The 23,337-nt window shown below is 43.5% G+C and overlaps 1 protein-coding gene across 1 annotated transcript in view; it reads left to right on the forward strand.

The window, feature by feature from the left end:
* The window catches only part of FSTL4 (follistatin like 4), a 431,430-nt gene that overhangs the window by 405,050 nt on the left and 3,043 nt on the right, over positions 1–23,337 (forward strand). The window contains exons 11-15 of the mRNA XM_088839301.1: positions 4,603–4,752; positions 13,102–13,213; positions 13,859–13,871; positions 14,311–14,366; positions 22,384–22,435. Coding sequence (XP_088695427.1) covers positions 4,603–4,752; positions 13,102–13,213; positions 13,859–13,871; positions 14,311–14,366; positions 22,384–22,435 — 383 coding nt within the window. The remainder of the gene's footprint in view (positions 1–4,602; positions 4,753–13,101; positions 13,214–13,858; positions 13,872–14,310; positions 14,367–22,383; positions 22,436–23,337) is intronic.

Genomic DNA, 23,337 nt, shown 5'->3' on the forward strand with positions numbered 1-23,337 from the left:
GTGCCACCGGGTTTCTTGAATTCCGTTTGCTATACGTGAGGTGGTTCCATATGCCTTCTTCCAGAGGCCACGTCCATGCACAGAGCCTAAAGGGAGGCCCCAGAAGGACAGATGGGTTCCTGGCCTCCACAAGTTCACAATCAAATGACAGAGACAGTAGTGTGAATGGACAGCTTCCAAACAGGTGCTGCTAGAAGGATGTGTAAGGTACATGGCAACAATGAGAGCGGCCTCTCCAGGGGCAAAGTCAGAGAAGGCTCCGGGGGCAGGTGATGCCTGGGCTCAGTTGTGAAGAACAGGTAGGAATTGGTGATGAGTGTCGAGAGGAAATGTCATGAACATGGAGCACAGGAGCATAAAACATCAGGTCATGTTCAGGGAACCACAAATATTCTATATGCCTGGAGGACAAATGGATGTGAGAAGGGCCTAAGATTGAGGATGACGGTAGGTAAGGGTCAGGGCTGATGAGTTCTAAGGGGAAGCACCGAAGGACTTCAAGCGAAGGATGGCCAGCACTGAGGTGCTTTGGAACATGTGCAGGGCCTCACAGAGGGTGATGATCAGAAGGGCTGCACGAGAAGCACAGAAGTGGGTGAGGAGGCTGTTGTGATTATCCAGGAAAGGATGGGGACCAGAGTTAAACCAGTGGTGGTGAGAATGGGAAACATTTAGTAGATTTTTGAGCTTTGGAGGCCCTCAGTGGTCCCCAGGGAACAGAGGAGAGAGCATGAAACGTGTGAGTGGCCTGAGCATCAGAGCTGCTCTGGACAATTCAGAGGCTGGGTAGAAAGTGGCAGTGTGACATGCGGGGGGCAGAGGCAGAAGAGACGGCTGCAGGCAGCAGGTCCAAAAAGCTCTTCCAGCCCCGCCCAGACCCAGCTGTCAGGAGGCATCCTCAGGGCTGTGCCTCCCACCCTCCGGTTCTGTCCCTTCCACTGGTGTCCCACTTGGCCTTGCATTGGTGGATTCTTACTAGAGGTCTGACCTAGCTAATCCCTGGCTTCTTGAGGGTAGAAGTATGGCATTAATCCAAGAGTCATCTAAGAGCCCCCATGAGCCCTCTACTCAAAGACATACAGTGGATACACTGGGCCACAGTGATGGGCTTGGAGCTCACGGAGCAAGTGGGCTTGGCCCAGACGAGTTCCTAAAACAAGTTTGTCGCATTGCTGTGCTGGCCGGTGGTATATTTCAGAGTGTTGTGTTTCTTATATTTGCAGCGTGGGAACAGCTCTTTTCCAGATTATTTCATTTGAATTAATCATGTTTTAAAGTGTTAACCTCTGATAAGTTTTCCCTCCACATGATAGCCATGAAACCATGTAGTAAGAGTTCTTGCTGTTTAGTCACTAAGTCGTGTCCAACTCTTTGCAACCCATGGACTGTAACCTGCCAGGCTCCTCTGTCCATGGGATTCCCCAAGCAAGACTACTGGAATGGGTTGCCCTTTCCTTCTCCAGGGGATCTTCCTGACCCAGGGATCAAACCCATGGCTCCTGCATAGGCAGCAAATTCTTTACCACTGAGCCACCACCAGCCCCCTAGTAAGAGTGGTCCTAGTTAATTTCTAGCAGTTCAGTTCAGTTCAGTCGCTTAGTCGTGTCCGACTCTGCAACCCCATGAACCACAGCAGTTAGGTTTCAATAATTGCAACCCATCACACTGGCACTAACTTCTCATATATTTGCAATAACCTAACCTGTAGCTTGCAGGGGAAATCTCTAAAATCCTAAGCAGGACTCAATTTTCCTAAGAAACTAGAACATACACAGTAAGAGAGGTCCTGTAGGCATTTCAGGCAACTCAAACCTCTGTGAGCTATGGAAGAGTCCCAAATAACAGTTTGCTCACCTAGAAAATGGCCAGAACCTCCCAGGAGAGTTATGATGAGCTGACCCTCTTTCTCAGGTTCTGGGTGAGTAGGCAGTTGGTGCTTCTCATCTCTGGCCTCTCTGCTGGATGAGAGTCCACTTTGCCCAGCAGGATGCATCAGGGTTAGTAGGTCAGGGCACAGGCTGTAGAGCAGGATCTTCACAAGTGATATCAGAGCCCACCTCCATCACTCAGCAGGCCAAGTGGCTTAAGAAAAGTGTTCAACCCCTCTAAGCCTCTGTCTTTTCTCATAGGTAAATTAAGGTTATTGTGAGGACTAAGGTCTTCCCAGGTGGTGCTAGTGGGAAAGAACCCACCTGCCAATGCAAGAGGGCAAAAGAGATGTGGGTTCAATCCCTGGGTCAGGAAGATTCCCTGAAGAAGGGCATGGTGACCCACTCCAGCCTGGAGAATCCCATGGACAGAGGAGACTGACTGGCCACGTCCATAGCGTTTCAGAGTCAGACATGACTAAAGCAACTTAGCAGAGAGGCATGTAAGGATTAAATATGATGACAGAGAGTTAAGTGTAAAAGGAGAAAGACCTGCTTCAAAGCTATTGCAGCTGTTTAGGAGAGAAACTGGGCTTAAGCTAGAACATAGAACTCCGAGATTTAGGAGGCAATCTCTGTAGTCCTCAGGGACTAATTCACAGTGAGTTGTGTGGGAGAAGGAAGCATCCAGAATGGTGTTCCTGCTTTGGACTCAGCTGCCTAGAAGCCATTGAGGACCCAGAGGAGGAGCAGGGATGGCGGCAAAGACCAGCTCACATGTGGACGGTTGAGAATGAGCTGACTGTAGGAGAACCCATGTGAGAACTGGGGAGGATGGTTCTGAGCTACAGACACAGATCTGGGAGTACTGATGACAGCCAAGACAGGAGACAAGATCACCAAGGGTGCATGTAAGTGATGGGAGTTGGGCACCTGGCACAGAACCCTGGGGCTGACACAAAGGTTGAGACAGCACTGGGCAAGTGTCATGAGGAAATACATGAGAATGTATATCACAAAAGACAAGGGAAAAGAAGGTCCTCTTTTCTCTCATTTATTCTTTATTTATATTACATTATGTTATTATATATTTCAAGCACCAATTCTGTGTCAGGCACTTCACTAGGTGCTAAGAATAAAGCAGTGAGCCCACCAAAGAGCTTGCTCTCAAGGAGCTTACGATCTAGTGAAAAAGGAAAGACTAAACGTAGGTAGACAAACAAATGAAGGAGATCAGGAGGGAAACGAGAAGCGTAGCAAGGTGAGGGAGTGTGGGTGCCAGGGTGCTAAGCTTGGTGAGGCTAGAGAGGGCTTCTCAAGAAGGTGACATGTGGGCTGACCTGTCACCTGAAGGACATGAAATAAACCAGGCAGACATCTGGGAAAACCAGTTGACCAGTGCACGGGCCCTGGTACAGGAGTTCAGGATCAGTACAGAAGATGCCAGCACGTGCGTGCAGAGGAGGGGCGGGAAAGGGAGAACAAAACTAGAGACAGTCAGAGGAATCCCAGGAAGTGTTCAGGGCCTTGATGGCTTCAGGAAAGACTTGGACCCTGTTCTGAGCACAAAAGTGTTGCTGTGTTGGAGTGCGTTGAGCTGACTTGTATTTCACAGGGATCCCTGTGGTTGGTGAGTCAAGAATCTGTCGGGGGAGGCCAGGGTGGAATCAAGGAGCACAGTGCGGATGCTGTAGCAGTCACTCAAGGGGCAGATGTGGCTTGAGTCAAGGTGACAGAGGTGGAAGTTGTCAGAAAGTTTAACTCTGAATATGTTATTGAAGGTAAAATTGAAATGATTTTTATTGATTAGATGAAGGCTGAGGGTATAGAGAGAGAAAGCAGAGTCAAAGACGCCTTCAAAGATTTTGTCTAGGAAGTAAAACAAGGGAAATGAGCAAGTCTGGGAGGCAAAACTGAGAGTTGATTTTGGACTTACAAATTGAGATGTAAATAAAATAGCAACTTAGGAAAGTAGCTAAGTCTGGAGTTCAGAGAAGAGGGCTGAGCTAAAGATACAAATATGGGAGTTGTTAGCAGGTAGACTGTATTTAAAGTCATAGGTGTGGATTAACAACGATTGGCAAAGGTAGTGGATTTTAGAGAAGTCATCCAGTAGTGACCCATGAGCATTCTGGCACCTGGAGATCAGCAGAGTAGACTGAGCAGCAGAGAAGAGTCAGATCCTGGGGAGGGGGGAGGGAAAAGAACCGAGAAACAGCCCACACAGTGTCAGATGATGCCCCAAGTTCAAATAAGATGATGGCAAAGCTCGAATATAACTGAGAAGTCGGCCGGGAGTTGAGTGACAACACCACCCCCTCTGTGCAGGGGACTAGCGCCAGAAGACCAAGAAGCATGTGAGAGGTGAGGGAGCTGTGTGTAGGCGACCCCCGCAGGAGTCTGGTCACTGCCAGAGCCGTGTGCGATGGATGGGGAGGAGAGGGAGACGGCCACTCTCAAGAGGGGAAGCACACGGACCTCTCAGCTGCTGACCGAAAGGCCGGCAAAGGGAGTTCCAGCTTCAGGAGGGGCAGGGGAAGATGAAAGATGGACGGGACATGGAGTGAAAAGCTCCACACACGGGGATGCGAGAAGCTGTGCTCCCTCGGATGCTGCAGTGGCAAAGGATTCTGAGAGAGGAAGAAGGAAGAGGGGAGGGTGAAGGGAGGGGAACCCAGTGATGGCAAGGGAACAGGGGATTAAGAAGACTTATGGCAGCCTGTCTCCTTTACAGGAAGAAATATGCCCTCCAAAGGACGGGGACGCCACCCAGCCCTGCCAGTGGGCATCGGCAGTGAACGTCAGGCACCGCTACATCTACGTGGCCCAGCCCACACTGAGCAGGGTCCTCGTGGTTGACGTGCAGGCTCAGAAGGTCCTTCAGGTACATCTCTCTGAGGGAGGGGGGAGCTCTGGGGCACAGCCTGCCACCTCCTTCTTTATTCTCTGCACACTTCCCAGCTCCTAGGAGAAGTGGTCAGGCTAGTGGAAGGACGTAGAGAAGATTCATGTGCATTTTTCATTAAGCACGTATTGCCTGCTATGTGCCAAACTTTGGTCTAGGTGCTTGGACAAATAGCCATGAATGAACAGGTCCCAGAAATTATATTCTAGTTGGGGAAAGAGACCATCATTTAGAATTTTAGGGAGCTACAGATGCTAAGAGCTATTTACAGCTTGAAAGGGACAGAGGAACCGAAAGACTGTTTTTAAGTGGCCCTACCTCTGGAGGTAAACAGAATCTGAGATCTGGACACCAAGTGGGATTGGCGCTTTGGAGCTCGACCATGGCAGAGGAGAGTGGGATGCAGTGAAGACAGAGATAAACTAAGGCCAGTGAGCTAGCAAACTGTTCAAGTCTTTCAATCAGGGGAGTGACATAATCCGACATCTTTAAAGAGTCAATCTGCTGCTCAGATTGGAAGATAGAACAGAGATGTGGTCACTGAAATAATCCAGGCAAGAGAGGATGACAGCAGTGGAGGCAGTAAGAAGTTATCAAAGCCTTGCTATATTTTAAATATGGAGCCCAAAAGATTTTCTGCTCATTGGAATATAAGGTTTGAGAGAAAGGAATAATAATAATAATTTAAGCAATGGTAGAATGGTAATGCCATATACTGTATGTGGTGGGTGGAATAATGGCTCCCAAGATATCCACACCCTCATCCCCAGAACCAAAGAATGTCACCTTATATGGCAAAAGGGATTTCACAGGTGAGATTAAGGATTTTTATTACTTTTTATTGGACTATATTTGACTGACAATGTTGTGTTAGTTTCAGGTGTACCGCAAAGTGAATCAGTTATACATACAGATACATCCACTTTTTTTTTTTAAGCTTCTTTTCCCATAGAGATCATTACGGAGTATTGAGTAGAGTTGCCTGTGCTATACAGTAGTTTCTTGTTAGTTATCTATTTTACCTTAAATCCCAATCTCCCAGTTTACCCCACCCCTCTTTTCCCCGTCGGTAACCACAGTTTGTTTTCTACATCTGTGACTTCTATTTCTGTTGCATCATTATTTTAGATTCCACATATAAGCAATATCATATTTGTCTTTCTCTGACTTACTTAGTATAATAATCTCCAGGTCCATCAATGTTGCTGCAAATGGCATTATTTCATTCTTTTTTATGACGAATACTCCATTATACATACATACTGGACATTTAGGCTGTTTCCGTGTCCTGGCTATTGTAAGTAATGCTACAATGAAGGTTGGGTGTATGTATCTTTTCAAATTATTGTTTTCTCCAGATATTTGCTCAGGGGTGGGATTTCTGGGTCATAGGGTAGTTCTGTATTTATTTTTTTAAGGAACCTCCATATTGTTCTCCGTAGTGATTATACGAATTTACATCCCCACCAAAGGTGCAAGAAGATTCCCTTTTCTTCACACCCTCTTCAGCGTTTATTATTTGTAGATTTATTGATGATGGCCATTCTGACTAATGTGAGACGTCACTGTAGTTTTCATTTGCATTTGTCTAATAATTACTGATGCTGATTTTTTCATGTGCTTCTTGGCCATCTGTACATCTTTGAAGAAATGTATGTCTAGGTCTCCTGCCTATTTTTTGATTGGGGTTGCTTTTGTTTGACATTGAGCTGCATGAGCTCTTTGTATATTTTTTTAGATTAATCCCTTCTTGGTTGCTTTATTTGTAAATATTTTCTCCCATTCTGTGGGTTGTCTCTTCATTTTTTCATGGTTTCCTTTGCTGTGCAAAAGCTTTTGAGTTTAATTAGGTCCCATTTGTTTATTTTCATTACTCTAGAAGGTGGATCAAAAAAGATCTTGCTGCTGTTCATGTCAGAGTATTCTGTCTATGTTTTCCTCTAGGAGTTTCATTATATCCAATCATACATTTGGGTCTGTAATCCATTTTGAGTTTATTTTTGTGTATGGTGTTAAAGAATGTTCTAATTTCATTCCTTTACATGTAACTGTCTGGTTTTGCCAGCACCACTTATTGAAGAGACCATCTTCTCTCCATTGTATGTTCTTCTTTTGTCAAAGATTAGGCGACAGTAGGTGCGTGGGTTTATATTGGGGTTTTTAACCTGTTCCATTCATCTACATTTCTGTTTTTGTGCCAGCAGCATGCTGTTTTATAGCTTTGTAGTATAGTCCAATTAGCAGCAGCAGCAGTATAGTCCAAAGTCAGGGATCCTGATTCCTCCAGCTCCATTTTCCTTAAGATTGCTTTGACTATTCAGGGTCTTTTGTGTTTGCATACAAATTCTAAAGATTTTATTCAAAGTAAGGATTTTTAAATGGAATTTAAAGGGAATTATCCGTAATTATCTGGGTGAGCCCTACCTGCAAGCACAAGTATCTTCGTAAGAGAGAGGATGTGACAACATAGAAGAAGGAGACATTTTAAGGACTAAAGCAGGTTTGCTACACTACTGACTTTAGGATTGGAGGGAAAGGCCATGAGCCAAAGAATGCAAATTTTTGGATTCTGGCAGCTGGAAAAGACAAGGAAATACATTCTCCCCTAGAGCTTCTAGAGGGAGCACTACCATGTAAATGTATTTCTCCTGCCAGTGAAATAATTTTGGACTTGTGGCCTCAAGAACTGTGATTATGGGGAGTAAATTCATGCTGTTTTAAGCCACCAAGTTAGTGGCCCTGTTGCTACAGCAGTAGGAAAGTAATGCACTCTGATAGAGGCTTTGAGCAAGGCAGGGAATGAAGCAGATACAGGGGGAAATCAGTAATTCAGCTTTAGATTAAGTTTAAGCTGCTATTATATATATAATCTATATCTTTAAAGAAGTCATGTAATAGGTTGCATAAATAGGTCTGGAGTCAAAGGAGAGGTCTAGGCTGGAGATACGAATGTGGGCATCATCTCCATGTGAATTTGTTAAGTCCAGTGACCTGGAGGAGATCATGGAGGGATAGATAGAGAAGAGGTCACGGTTGGAGCCCTGAAGTACTCCAACACTTAAAGATCAGGAATGAGAGAGCCAACAGAGGAGACCAAGAAGAAGTAACCTAAAAGGTAAGAAGAAAATGAAGAGAGGCTGGTTTTCCAGAAGCCAGAGCAGAGTATCTTAAGGCAGAGTTAGTGGCCAGTGGTGTCAGAGGTTGCTGAAAGTATGTGTATGTTATGAAGACTGAGAACTAAGCTTGGATTCAGTACCACGTGGATCACCTCGGCAGGAACAAACAGGACGATAATGGCAGAAGGCGAGCCTGAGCGGGGTGAGTTCAAGTCAGAATCAGAGGGAGTAGAGATGGTGAATAATGTGAGTAAAAGTAGACCAATGAGGCGGTAGCTGGCAGCGGATGTTGAAGAAACTTTTAGACTAGATGACATTCCAGCATTTGTATGCTAATGGGGAAAACTTCTGCAGTTCTTCCCTTTCTTCTGCATCACTGAAGTAGGCAGTGGAATCCAGGACATATGAGCAGACACACCAGCCTAAGATAAAAGCACGTTCACTCATCAGAGCAGGAAGAAACAGGAAGTATTCAGGCACAGGTGCAAATAGGTGATACAGTTGGTGGTAGCTGGGTGACCTTCTCTTCTGGCTGCCTTTGAAATAAGAAGGAAAATTATCACCAAGGCTGGAAGTCTAAGGAAAGAGGTAAAAGTTGGATGTGACATTAAATTGACCAGGGAAATGTGATAGGACCACAGGGCAGTGGTGAAGGTCCACTTAAGGATGAGGGGGGCAAATTTAAAGTCAAACCAGTGACGAGGGTTGTATTTTTTTTTTCTAGGAATGCTCAGCTGTGCAGGTTGCTCACTGTTGGGAGAAAGTTACATAAAACCATGGTTTTGGTTGTGGTTTCTTCTGGCAAATATGACAGGAGATTTTCTAGCTATCTTTTTGTTATTGATTTACCTGGTCAGAGAAAATACTCTGAATAATTTCAATCCTTTGAAATCTATTGAAGCTTGCTTTATAATCAAGCTAATCTACTTTGGCAAATGCTCTATGTATCGGAGAAGGCAATGGCAAGCCACTTCAGTACTCTTGCCTAGAAAATCCCATGGATGGAGGAGCCTGGTAGGCTGCAGTCCGTGGGGTCGCGAAGGGTCGGACACGACGGAGCGACTTCACTTTCCCTTTTCACTTTCACACATTGGAGAAGGAAATGGCAACCCACTCCAGTGTTCTTGCCTAGAGAATCCCAGGGACGGGGGAGCCTGGTGGGCTTCCATCTATGGGGTCACACAGAGTCGGACATGACTGAAGTGACTTAGCAGCAGCAGCAGTGTGTGTGTGTGTCTGTGTGTGTGTCAAGTTGGATCATTCTATTATTCAAATATTCTAAGTGACTTTTGTTTACTTAGTCAACTAGCTGCTGAGAAGTATGTTGAAATCTCCCCCTATGATTGTAAATTTATCAAGTTCCATCCATTTTTGCTTTGCTTTAAAATTGTAATATCTTCCTGAGTGGAAGACTTCTTTCAAAATATCCCTATTTATCTCTGGTAAAGCTTCTTGCCTGAAAGTCTATTTTTGTCTAACAGTGTAGCTAAATCAGATTTACTTTGATTAGTGTTACCATGGTATAATTTTTCCATTCTTTCACTTTCAATCTATGTCATGTATTTAAAAGGTGATCTTTTATAAAGCTAATGTATTTGGATTTTGGCTTTTATCTAGTTTAATAATCTTGGTCTTTACTCAATTATTTGATCCCTGTATATTTAAGTATATGGTTATGCCTACCATCTTTCTGTTTTTTATTTGACCTACCTGTTTGTTTTTTTCTCCTTTCTTGCTTTTTTCTGGATTAGTCAAACACTTTTATTATTCTATTTCTCCCTCTAGTAACTTGTTGTCCATGCATTCTTTGATCATTGCTATTATTATAACCACCCTAGAGATTATAAGACATTCTTTGCCTCAGTACAGTCTCATACAAGTTATTACTTCATTTGAGTAATAATGGGCTTCCCTGATAGCTCAGCTGGTAAAGAATCTGCCTGCAATGAGGAAGACCTAGGTTCAACCCCTGGGTCGGGAAGATCCCCTGGAGACGGGAAGGCCACCCACTCCTGTATTCGGACATGACTGAGCAACTTTCACTTTCATTGCCTAATAATGAGAGAACCTTCAGTTCAGTTCAGTTGCTCAGTCGTGTCCGACTCTTTGCAACCCCATGAGTCACAGCACGCCAGGCCTCCCTGTCCATCACCAACTCCCGGAGTTCACCCAAACTCATGTCCATCGAGCTGGTGATGCCATCCAGCCATCTCATTCTCTGTCGTCCCCGTCTCCTCCTGCCCCCAACTCCTTCCAGCATCAGACTCTTTTCCAGTGAGTCAACTCGTCGCATGAGGTGGCCAAAGTATTAAGAGTTTCAGCTTTAGCATCAGTCCCCCCAATGAACACCCAGGATTGATCTCCTTTAGAATGGATTGGTTGGATCTCCTTGAAGTCCAAGGGACTCTCAAGAGTCTTCTCCAACACCACAGTTCAAAAGCATCAATTCTTCGGCGATCAGTTTTCTTCACAGTCCAACTCTCACATCCATACATGACCACGGGAAAAACCATAGCCTTGACTAGATGGACCTTGGTTGGCAAAGTAATGTCTCTGCTTTTTAATATGCTGTCTAGGTTGGTCATAACTTTCCTTCCAAGGAGTAAGTGTCTTTTAATTTCATGGCTACAATCAGCATCTGCAGTGATTTTGGAGCCCAAAAGAGAGCCTTAGAACACGCTAACTCATCTAACCCCCGTCCTACCTTTGGCACTATAGTAGGAATGAATTTATTTCTACATATAATTTAACCCTGCAAAACATGACTATTACTGTCATTTATATTCACACATATATTTACCTTTCTCATTGCTCTGTTTTCTTTCCTGAAATACCGTGTCCTGTCTGAGATCAATTTCATTCTGACTGAGCAGGTTTCTTTAGTGCAGGTCTGCTGACAACAGATTCTCATAGTTCTTATTTGTTTGAAAATTTTCCCTTTATTTGTAAAGGATGTTTTCACTGGATATAGAATGTTGCATGGCAGTTACATTCTTTCGACTTTAAGATGCCATTTCATTATCTTCCACTGGTTTTGTTAACAGGTCAACGGTCAAGTTTTACTGTCTCTCTTTTGAAGATGACGTATCCCTTTTTTTCTCTCTGGCTGCTTTCTAGATTTTCTCTTTCTTTGGTCTTTAATATTTTTCATCAGATTGGAAGATTCTTTCTCACCTCTTCTTTGAGAACTCTGAAAGAAAAAAAATTAGACTTTTCCATTGTGTCCCACACCTCTCTTTCACTCTTTTCATATTTTCCCTCCTTTTTTGTCTCTTTGTAGTTCAGTTTGGGTATATGCCTCAGTTGTCTTTCACCTTACCAGTCCTGTCTTCCACCCTGTCTGAGGTTTTTGTTATATTTAACAAAATCTATTTATTGAGATCTTAATTTCAGGGTTTGCATTTTTTCACTTTAGAATTTCTGCTTAATTCCATAAAAATACACACATATATATAATTATATGCACATAACTTTCTTATCTTTTTATATTATTTTCAGTCTTATAAGCTGTATCTTGAAATGCCTAGTCATTTTTCTCTAAATGGCAAACCTTCCATATAGCATTGTAGAGACTTTATATGGCTGTCACCCACTGAAAAGGGTTTGTGAAGGGGGTGGACAAATAAGATAGCTAGAAGAGCATGTGTAATCAAGAGGGTTTTTAAAAGAGAGAAAAAGTACAAGAATCTAGAGAGAGTGAGGATGGTATCATGACTGGTGAGTTAAGAAGCTCTGGGGAGCAGAAGGCCGCTGGATCCTGAAGCCTTTGGTAAATGAAGGGAAAGGACTAGGAAGCTGGCAGAAGAGAGGAACAATGAGGAACAGCTGGAAGCATGAACAATGGACCTGGGGTATATGAAGGTAGGAAAATAGAAACAACCCTACTTAGGACTTCAGGGTAGAGTGGGTTTTAATCTGAGCAAGAAAGTTAAAGTAGACTGCAAAGATGGGGGTGACTGGAGAAGAAATAGATGTCAATGGGGATGGGCAAAATCAAGAATTTGGGTTTGTAGAAAGTTGTGGTCATCAACAGAGGAATGAATTCTAGAGTACAGTGGGTTATTTGAAGCCATGTGCTAAAGGAGCTCATCCAGGGCAAGGAGGTAGGTAGAGAGAAGGTCAAAGATGAAGACGTAGAACATGCCAACATTCAGAAGTCAGGATGAGGAAGGGAAGCCAGGGCAGTGGGAGGCTGAGGAAAGAAAATATTTCCAGAAGGGAATGGTTAACCATGCTGAAAATTCAAGTTAGAGGAGTATCAAAAGGTGATCTCTGAATTTGACATTAAGCTCTATTAACAGTTCAACGGAGTGGTAAAGACAATTAAATGGTTTCAGGGATTCCATAGACATTTCTTGAGAAAAGTTTTAACCAGTGGGGACAAAGATGCCCCCTGACTAGATTAGAAAGGCTAGAATATGGTGGATTAAAATTGAAGTTTCAGAAATTTGTTGACAAGGAATAAGTTACAGTGGCTGCAGTAGAGAAGAGAAAAAGATCACTGAAACCAAGAAGGAACTAAGAAAGCAGGGCTTTGAATGAAGGCACCAAACTAGGTATCTTTAGTGGACAAAGAGAGTGGCTAGGTCAGTGCCAAAAAGAACAGGGGTCACAGCAGCATCACAAACAGTGTTTTGGAACTTAGAAACTATATTAAGTATAAAACAGTCTCCAGGTGACTGAGGAAGCTCTATTTTCAGAAAATAACAGAGTTTCAATTACAGCAGTAGAAAATGACTCACCCGATGCTAAAGTACAAGTCCCGGAGGTTCCAGGTGGGTGATATACAAGACAGGCTGCGCAAAGTTAAAGGACATGTGATAATGGAAGCTTTCCAAGTCAGTCTCAGATGATGCAGGTGGAAGACCTTGGGAAGGATGCTCAGAGTTCAGGAGGCCTCCAAGGCTTACAGGAGAAGTGATGGGAGGGTCCTGAAGCTGACTGGTGAGTGGAAAACTGGAAAAAAGAAAATCCTGTGTTTATGTTTTTGCCAAGATGGTATGGGTCTTCTTTAAGTAAAACTTGCAAGAAAGGAAAACATTACTAACAACAAATTTTATGCCTCTGAAGACAAACCCACAAAGGTTTCTGCCCTGGGTTCCCAAATGGGCTTATTATCCAGGCTGCTAGGCTGGATAGAGTGGCTTAGAAAAGAATCACTTTCTGCAACGACAATGATCAACTTGTCGCTACTTTTTTTTTTTTTTTTCAGTCCATAGGTGTTGATCCTCTGCCGGCTAAGCTGTCCTATGACAAATCACATGACCAAGTGTGGGTCCTGAGCTGGGGGAATGTGCACAAGTCCCAACCAAGCCTCCAGGTATGTTGGGTACATGGAGGACAACACCCACCTGCAAGAAGGGACTCTCTCCCCAGCTAATTACATTTACCCAAAGTATGTCTATGAAAGAGAGTAGGACATCCTCAGGACCATGCCCCTTACAGGCAATTAGCAGGGTATCTTCCACCAGGCCTGCTGCTAAAGACAGCAACACTGATGGTGGATGGGATTCTGATGTCATGACAACTAGAAGGTGGCTCTTGGGCCCCACCTAGCCCAGCCCCCAAACACTTGTCTCTTCTCAGCCAGGAGCTCCTGGGGCCAAGCAGGAATGAACCTCTGGACTCCAAAGGGAGCTAGGGTTTTCTCCACCTTGGGCTGCACAGGCTGGAGAAAACTGCCAAAGCAGGCACCAGACAGTAAGGAAGCAGAAGGAAAAGAAAAGGAAAAGAAGGAAAAGCAGTAGTAATTATGTTCATAAATGAAAGCACATTACTGAGTGCTCATGGGGTGCTGGGGCACAGGAAGGTTCAGTAATTGGCCCCTGCTCTAACCTGGGTATATGTTCAGCCTTGCAGTTCTGCTGCTGCACTGTACTGACTCCCCCTTGGGAAGAGCTTGGGCCCAGCACAACTGTGGGATCCCTTCTTCCACCAGTCAGGGAAGGTCAACACCAACCTGTGTTGAGTGTGTCTGGCTCAGTCTTTTTCACCGAGGTACATGAGAGGATTAAGCCCTACAGAAAGTGAAAAGTGAAAGTGAAGTCGCTCAGTCATGTCCGACTCTTTGCAACCCCGTGGACTGTAGCCCACCAGGCTCCTCTGTCCATGGGATTCTCCAGGCAAGAATACTGGAGTGGGTTGCCATTTCCTTCTCTGTTTCCCTACAGAAGGTGATTTAAATACCTGTTCCCTCAATTTTCACAATGATGGTACATAGAACCATTCTAGATGCCCAGAAGTTAACTCAGCATATACAATGGATTCCTCAGGATATTAGGATTTATTCTCTCCCAGAACCCCAGTTGAAAAGGGCTGCAGATGGAGCCAAGTTCACCTTTTTCCCAAGACTGGTAAGAGGCCAAGGGACACCCAGTCTACAGAAGCTTCCTCCTAGGGATTGGCCACCCTCCTGGGCCAGGGGAAGGATACTACTTCATCTCCTACACACCAAGACTACTGGCCCTCAGTGGATACCATCAACACATCCTGGGCCCCAGTGAGCTGATGACAAATAGCAATAATTCATTAGAGGACCTAGGAGTCAGAATAAGGTCACTCAGAACAGAATATAAGCTCAGAAAACTGGTTTCTCTGGCAGCCCTAAGAAAACAGGTAAGGAAATTCAAAGGGAGGGGCCACCAGAAAATACTTTTCTAGAGCTAAAAATTAACAAAAATGATTACCTAATTTAAAACTGCAGGAGATGAGTTGAAAAATGCATGGTTTCTACTGAGACTCAAATTAGTAGCCTGAAAGATAAAGAGCAAGAAAATCCTCAGATCACAGAACAAATACCAGATTAAGATAGGAAGTCTCAAAAGACATTTCAAAGTCAAAAGAAGTTTAGAAAAAGTAATAGTTGGAATGGAGTCAAACATTAAATTTGGAATAAAATTTCCAATTTAAAAAAAGTACATCTTGTATATTGAAAGTGATCCAGGTTAACATGATGAGAAAGAAGACATCTCTGCTCTTCCTGGTAAAACTCTGGACTTCTAAGAATAAAGAAAAAATATTTCAAGGCAGAAAGAACAAGTAGTCACCTATAGAAGAACAATCAGATTTCTCACCTGCAACAGTAAAGACTGTGGCATTGTGTCCACATGCTACTAAAAGAAAAGGGTTGATATCCAAGGTATCATTGACCTCTCAGGACAAAAGAAAGACCTAAGCATATGCAAGAATTCAGAGAGCATATCACCAAAGATAGCAGAAAAATAGCAGGTGAGCCAGATCAGAGACATCGAGATGGAGGAAGATAAAGAAGTTCAGTTCAGTTCAGTTCAGTCGCTCAGTCGTGTCCGACTCTCCGCGACCCCATGAATTACAGCACGCCAGGCCTCCCTGTCCATCACCAACTCCCGGAGTACACTCAAACTCATGTCCACAGAGTCGGTGATGCCATCCAGCCATCTCATTCTCTGTCGTCCCCTTCTCCTCCCGCCCCCAACCTTTCCCAGCATCAGAGTCTTTTCCAGTGAGTCAACTCGTCGCATGAGGTGGCCAAAGTATTGCAGTTTCAGCTTTAGCATCAGTCCCTCCAATGAACACCCAGGATTGATCTCCTTTAGAATGGACTGGTTGGATCTCCTTGCAGTATAAGGGACTCTCAAGAGTCTTCTCCAACACCACAGTTCAAAAGCATCGATTCTTCGGCGATCAGCTTTCTTCACAGTCCAACTCTCACATCCATACATGACCACGGGAAAAACCATAGCCTTGACTAGACGGACCTTGGTTGGCAAAGTAATGTCTCTGCTTTTTAATATACTATCAAGGTTGGTCATAACTTTCCTTCCAAGGAGCAAGCATCTTTTAATTTCATGGCTGTAATCAGCATCTGCAGTGATTTTGGAGCCCAAAAAAATAAAGTCTGACACTGTTTCCACTGTTTTTCCATCTATTTCCCATGAAGTGATGGGACCAGATGCCATGATCTTTGTTTTCTGAATGTTGAGCTTCAAGCCAACCTTTTCACTCTCCTCTTTCACTTTCATCAAGAGGCTTTTGAGTTCCTCTTCACTTTCAAATCTAGAGAGCAAGGTCCAAAATTGAAACAAGATGGATGAGGAGAGGCTAATGTATAGTAAGTGCTAAATAAAGGCATTTGAATTAGGAGAGATAAACTGAAAGAGATATTCCGATACCAGACTCTAAAGATGGTAAATTATTTCAGTGGAAGTAAAGATAGGGGGTAGAGGAAAGAGAGGGAGTAAAAATATTCCAACATGTCATCTTATGGGGATGAGAGAGGATATAGAAAATGCTCTTTGAAATTAATAGTTGAGATGGTTAACTATCAAATTATTCCAAATGTGGCAAACTGATTTCTCCTATTAAAAGCAGAGATGATGAGATTGGGTTTGGAAGGAAGAGAGGGAGAGAAAACTAGCTATAATTTGTTTACAAAAGGCATATAAAGTGACGATCAGTGGATGAAAATATGTTTGAGTGTAATATTAATATCAGACAAGGTCAAATTTAAGGTTCAGTTCAGTTCAGTCCAGTTCAGTCGCTCAGTCGTGTCCGACTCTTTGCTACCCCATGAATCACAGCACGCCAGGCTTCCCTGTCCATCACCAACTCCCAGAGTTCACTCAAACTCATGTCCATCGAGTCGGTGATGCCATCCAGCCATCTCATTCTCTGTCGTCCCCTTCTCCTCCCGCCCCCAATCCCTCCCAGCATCAGAATCTTTTCCAGTGAGTCAACTCGTCGCATGAGGTGGCCAAAGTATTGCAGTTTTAGTTTTAGCATCAGTCCTTCCAATGAACACCCAGGATTGATCTCCTTTAGAATGGACTGGTTGGATCTCCTTGCAGTCCAAGGGACTCTCAAGAGTCTTCTCCAGCACCACAGTTCAAAAGCATCAATTCTTCGGCGATCAGCTTTCTTCACAGTCCAACTCTCACATCTATACATGACCACTGGAAAAACCATAGCCTTGACCTTGGTTGTCAAAGTAATGTCTCTGCTTTTTAATATGCTATCTAGGTTAGTCATAACTTTCCTTCCAAGGAGTAAGCGTCTTTTAATTTCATGGCTGCAATCAGCATCCACAGTGATTTTGGAGCCCAAAAAAATAGTTACAAGCACTAAATAGCATAAGGAGAGACATCATGTGAAGGCCAACAGCCAGCAGATAGCAAACAACTAAATACATGACACAAGAGTGATTAAAAATACGAGAACTTGATTTAAAATGCACTTAAATTGTACATACTAAGTAGACAATATAATGACATGGGAAAGTGAATAATATGAATAAGGAACTCAGTTTCATAAATATATAGAAAACCTTTCCTCTGCCAAATAGAATTTTTTCACATATCCACATATACATGTATCAGTAATCACAAAATTTTAACAAATTTTGCAAAAGTCAGTATTATAGGCTACCTTATCTGATAATTAGAAATAATCAAAATGTGACCTACCTAATAAGGAAACACTCCTAGATTGTTACTGGAGCAAAGAAATTAAAATGAGAAATTACAAAGTGTCTGAAAGCAATGAAAAAGAGACTCCTTCTCATCAAAACCTACAGGATAGAAAACCACACACAAGGGAATATTTGTGTCTTAAAACCTGCAGAGAATATATTTATATTAAGAAATTAGAAAAAGAACAAAGTAACTGGCAGGAAGGAATTATTTAAAAGACCAAAATTAGTAGAAATAAAAAACAAAACAATAAATCCTTCATAAACCTGATAAAAGAAAAAAACATAAAATGAAGAATGCGAAGAGAGATTACTACAGATGAAGGAAGATGAAAATAATTGTAAAATAGTATACTGCAACTCTGAGGTGGCAAATTTTAAAACCTAGAAAAAACAGATGATTGCAGAATGCAGGAAAAAATAAACTGATCTGGTCAGAGAGAGAAAGTATCATATGACATCACTTATATGTGGACTCTAAACAATGACACAAATGAACCTCTCTGTGAATCAGAAAGAGACTTGGGGCTACTGCTGCTGCTGCTGCTGCTGAGTCGCTTCAGTCATGCCCGACTCTGTGCGACCCCATAGACAGCAGCCCACCAGGTTCCCCGGTCCCTGGGATTCTCCAGGCAAGAACACTGGAGTGGGTTGCCATTTTCTTCTCCAAAGCATGAAAGTGAAAAGTGAAAGTGAAGTCGCTCAGTTGTGTCAGACTCTTAGCGACCCCATGGACTGCAGCCTACCAGGCTCCTCTGTCCATGGGATTTTCCAGGCAAGAGCACTGGAGTGGGGTGCCATTGCCTTCTCCAGACTTGGGGTTAGCAGGTGCAAATTATTACATATAGAATGGATGGACAACAAGGTTCCACTGTATGGCACAGGGAACTTATAGTCAATGTCCTGGGAAAAAACCTTAACAGAAAAGATATATATATACACACATAATTCTTTTTTATATTTATATAAATATTATATGTATAACTGAGTCTCTGTGCTGTACAGCAGAAATTAACATAAATCAACTATACTTTAATAAAATAAATAATTAAAAAACTGACCTAAGAAAAGGAAAACCTGAAGTTGAACAATTACCAGAGAAGAGGTGTTTTTTCTTTTAAAGATTAAAGAACTACCGTAGAAAAATGTACAGCCAAGTTTCTGATGCATTGTTTAATAATTAGATTAATACCTAGGCAAGAACACTCAGACGTATGTATTCAGAAAAAGGCAAGTCATGAGTGGAGATTTTTCAAAACATATTAAAATACATTCAGTTCAGTTCAGTTCAGTCGCTCAGTCGTGTCCGACTCTTTGCGACCCCATGAATCACAGCACACCAGGCCTCCCTGTCCATCACCAACTCCCAGAGTTCACTCAAACTCATGTCCATCGAGTCGGTGATGCCATCCAGCCATCTCATTCTCTGTCGTCCCCTTCTCTTCCTGCCCCCAATCCTTCTCAGCATGAAGTTGGCTAATTAATAAATTACTATTGATCCTAGAAACAAATACATTTTAGTGATAGTTGCTTAAAATGTAATAACTGATAAATGAAGCATATGAAATTGGTAAGGCAAATGCTTTGGGGACCATAATCTTATCATTTATGAAAACCTAAAGTTGATCATTTAATCTTATTTCTCAGACCACTTGTATTCAGTGCTACCGTTACCTCTGTGAGGGAGGCTGAACGTAGTATTAATAATTGGAACTGAGCAGAAGAGGAGCTTTTGGGTACAGCCAAGTTATAGCAAACCTTTCAAATGCAGATAGTTTTAGTATCATTTGAATTATCTCAGACCATGTGGGGGAAGTGTACAGCTCCTTAGTATTAAAAAATAAAACTATCAACTAATCTCACAAATACAGAAGCACAATTCAACATGGTATTAAAACTAGAGTCCAACAATGCATCTAACTGCTTGAGCAGGGAACAAATTCCCAGGATGGAATAATGGTTCACTCTTAGGAAATCAGTCAATATTACTCATACCACAAATTAAAACAGAATAAACTATAATATTTTCAATGAATGCTGGAAAGTCATTTAACTAAATACAACAGACATTCTTAATTTGAAAAAAAAAAACTAAAAATAGGAATAGAAGACATAAACATAATGAAGACTGTTTCCCAGAAACCAAGAGCAAATTTTGCCTAAATGACAAAACACTAAGAGCATTTTAATTAATATCAAGAATTAGACCATGATGCCCACCATCACCATAATTAGGAAGTCTGAGAAATGCACTCTGACAGGAAAATGAAATAAACTGAATAAACCTACCTCATCATTGTGGACTAGTGTTCAGGAAACCACTGCTTGCAAAAACTGCTCTTGGAAATGACAAAAGGCAGAGCCTTTGTGATGAGCAATTTAGACATGTGAACCAAAGGCCTCAATCCAGCAACGTGATCCCTCAGAACTTATCCAGAGGCCATGGTCAAGGATGGGCACAAAGATTTAGTTACAGCACTATGTGTTACAGCATTATTTACATTTGCAAAACATTCAAAATACTATCCTAAGGTTTCTAAATATCTAACACTAAGGGACTGGTTAAACAAACTTTGCTATGACAAAATGAAAGTGGTTCTGTAAATGAGGCTTGTTCCACCAAGGCCCTCCCCCAGGAGCCAGTGTTTAAACCTTTGGGATGTTGCAAATTTTGCCCATCATGCTCTTGTCCACCACTCCCAGGTCCAGTTTTTAGCTGCATCAATACCTTGGCTCCCTGCTCTTCCCCAACTATCACCTCTTAGCTGGCTTCATCCACCCTTCTGGAGCAGATGCTCAGCCTTCCCCACCCCATGCTACCAACTGACATCTCCCGATATCCAGCCACCTGCCTGCATCTCCAACCAAGCTCATAGATCCAGCAAATTTGAGAGGCTCAAAAGCTATCTTTTAGTCACCAACATGCCCAGCTATGTGTTGGGACACAGGCCAAGAAGGAAATCAGGACTCACTGGAGAAATGAGGTTGACTAGCCCATATCATGGAGAAGGCAATGGCAACCCACTCCAGTGTTCTCGCCTGGAGAATCCCAGGGACGGGGGAGCCTGGTGGACTGCCGTCTCTGGGGTCGCAGAGAGTCGGACACGACTGAAGCGACTTAGCAGCAGCAGCAGCAGCCCATATCAGTTCAATGGCTCATGATACTGGGTTTTGAAGAAGTAACCTCTGAATACAGGGTGTTAGGGTGATGAAGCATGAATGACACTGACCGCTGACAGCCTGTAATTTTCCATCTCTATTATAAGCTAAAATGACAGACCTGATATCAAGCAATGATTGCATGGTTTCTTGGAATTCTCCAGCATTTTCACCTGGACATTCTAAGATCCAGTTTCCTAATACTGATTTTTTTTCTTTTTTTCAAAGTTTTTATTTTGTATTGGGGTATAGCCAATTAACAATGTTGTGTTAGTTTCAGGTGAATAGCAAAGGGACTCAGCCATATGTGTACATGTATCCATTCTCCCCCAAATCCCCCTCCCATCCAGGCTGGCACATAAACAGAAGAGTTCCATGTGCTGTATAGTAGGTCCTCGTTGGTTATCCATGTTAAATGTAGCAGTGTGAACATGACCATCCCAAACTCCCTAGCTGTCCCCCGGGGCAACGATAAGTTTGCTTTCTAAGTCTTTTTTTTTTTTAAGTAAGTTGACCTAATACTGATATTTTCTTAATGTCTAGTTCTAAGTTTTTTCCCATGGACTTGGCATGGAAATGTCATTCTGGCTCTTTTTTTTTTTTTTAATTACAGGAAAATAACCTAACTTTAGAACTTAAGAGCTGCCCTAAAGCTAAAATTCCCAGCCTACATCTTTCTAATCCGGCATTCTGCCTGTTGACCCCTAGAGGGAAGCACCATCCCCAAATCCCCAGCCTCAAACCTGCCGGAGGAGGCAGGGCAGGTGCTGTTTGTCTTGTCATTAAAGTAAGAGCCAGAGGCAGTCCCACTCTTAAAAGGTTAAAGCGTCCAGAGCTCTAAGCCCTGTGAGTCACAAAGCCCCATCACAGACTGTCCTCAGCCCCAGGCTGCAAAAATCTGAATCCTTCCGTCTGTATACCTGGTCACAATATAAAAATCAGAAAATGTGTCTCCCCTCCCTGGTCAGAGTCTAGCATCTGCCTTCTGTCCTGCTAAGAGGGTCTGGGCTTGTCCTTTGGGTCCTCCAGCCAAAACGGCCCACAGGTTGGCCAAGCCCCTCATCTGGCCGCAGGTCTACCACCTGTATGGGAATCGCCTAGAACTTGGAGGCGGATGAGCACAGGCAGAGGGCAGGAAGACACAGGCTGTCTGGCGCAGTGTTTCCAGCCTGCCTATGCCAAGGTCTCAGCAGCTGGTGGCCAAAAGCCCAGCCTGACCGCAGGGGGCTCTCCAGCAGGGCCTCCATCCCATCTAACCCCAGACATCACTCAGCTCTGTCTGGCACTGCCAGGGTACCCTTCCCTTACACAGACACAGCAGGGACACACACCAAGGAACTGCTCAAGTTGCCTCCTGCCAAGTCCACAGGGGATAAAGTTGCTCCTCCCAGGAAATAGAGACAGCCATGCTCTGTCACTACCAATTTGTACAAAACACAAGGCCTAATTCTTCATTGCTCACAGCAAGTCCCATTTGTAAAAGTGGAACCCTCCCCTGCATCCTAATCAGCGACTCTAAGTGACACAGCCAGCATCTCTGAAAGATGCCTGTTTTCTCTATTAAATTATGGACTCACAGTGCTCAGAGAGCACCTCTGCAAGCAGCATATGGTGGAGACTCTCAACACAGCGACCTAGGCACCTGGTGTCAAGGGAAAATACAGAACCAGTCAACTCCACCATTGCATATTTCACTACTTAAAACACCTCTCCCCCTTTTCCCAGACAAAAAGAAGATCACTACCCGCATGTGCCTGGGTCTGTAAGTTTCCACCGCCCACTCCACCTGCACTTGGATGGACCCTCACAAGGACTTCCATTCTATGTTATAGGTGATCACAGAGGCCAGCACTGGCCAGGGCCAACGCCTCATCCGCACACCCTTTGCCGGAGTGGACGACTTCTTCATTCCCCCAACAAACCTCATCATCAACCACATCAGGTGAGACTGACCCACAAGCCCTAAGCTACTCCATGACCCAGCTCAGCCCTCTATGGGGCAGCTTTGCACCAGGGAGGCCCTGCTCCCTTCTCTTTCTCCCCAACTCCTTCTTTGGACCACATCAGGAAGGAACAGAGAAACAGCCCCATCCCTGTCTTAATTGTTAAAGTTAAGAAAGGCACCCAGCTCCTAATGCTTTCAGGGAGCCAGTGAGGTCAGGAAGTCTTATCCTTGGGTGAGGACAGTAAAGAAGGAAGCAACTATGGTTAATTGTGTACACTCTCCTTGCTATACGTTAAACAAAAAAAAAACCTAGCAAAGGTAGTCCTCCAACCTGTTTTATGGATGAGGAAACTTAGGCTCAGAGAACTGAAGACACTGACCAAAGTCACACAGTCAGGAACTGGCGGAGTCAGACTAAATGGGCGTCTCCCACAGAAGGGGAAGGAGGTGGGGGATGAATTGAGAGAGTGGCATTGAAATATACACATTACCACATGTAAAATAGAAAGCTTAGGTATCTAAGATAGATAGTGGGAAGTTGTTGTGTTACCCAAGGAGCTCAGCCTGGTGCTCTGTGATGACATTACCTAGAGGGGCGTGGGGAAGGGCTAGGGAGGATCAAGAGGGAGGGGATGTATATACTGATAGCTGATTCATGTATTGTACATCAGAAACTAACACAACAGTGTAAAGCAATTATCCTCCAATTAAAAACACATTAAAAAAAATTTTTTTTTAAGCTGGGTCTCCTTTCGGTGCCCCCTTTGGCCTCATTCTCTAATAACCACAACCTGTGGCTCCTCTTGGAGGCCCCAGAACAGTTATGCAGGGGGCCCACATAACTATGGGCCTCCTGGGAGCCTGCTTTGCCACCATCCAAAAGAACAGCTTAGTAATAA

This window comes from Moschus berezovskii, chromosome 8, assembly GCF_049115385.1.
Source record: "Moschus berezovskii isolate FMDL1 chromosome 8, NW_MosBer_1.0, whole genome shotgun sequence".
Lineage (NCBI taxonomy): Eukaryota > Metazoa > Chordata > Mammalia > Artiodactyla > Moschidae > Moschus > Moschus berezovskii.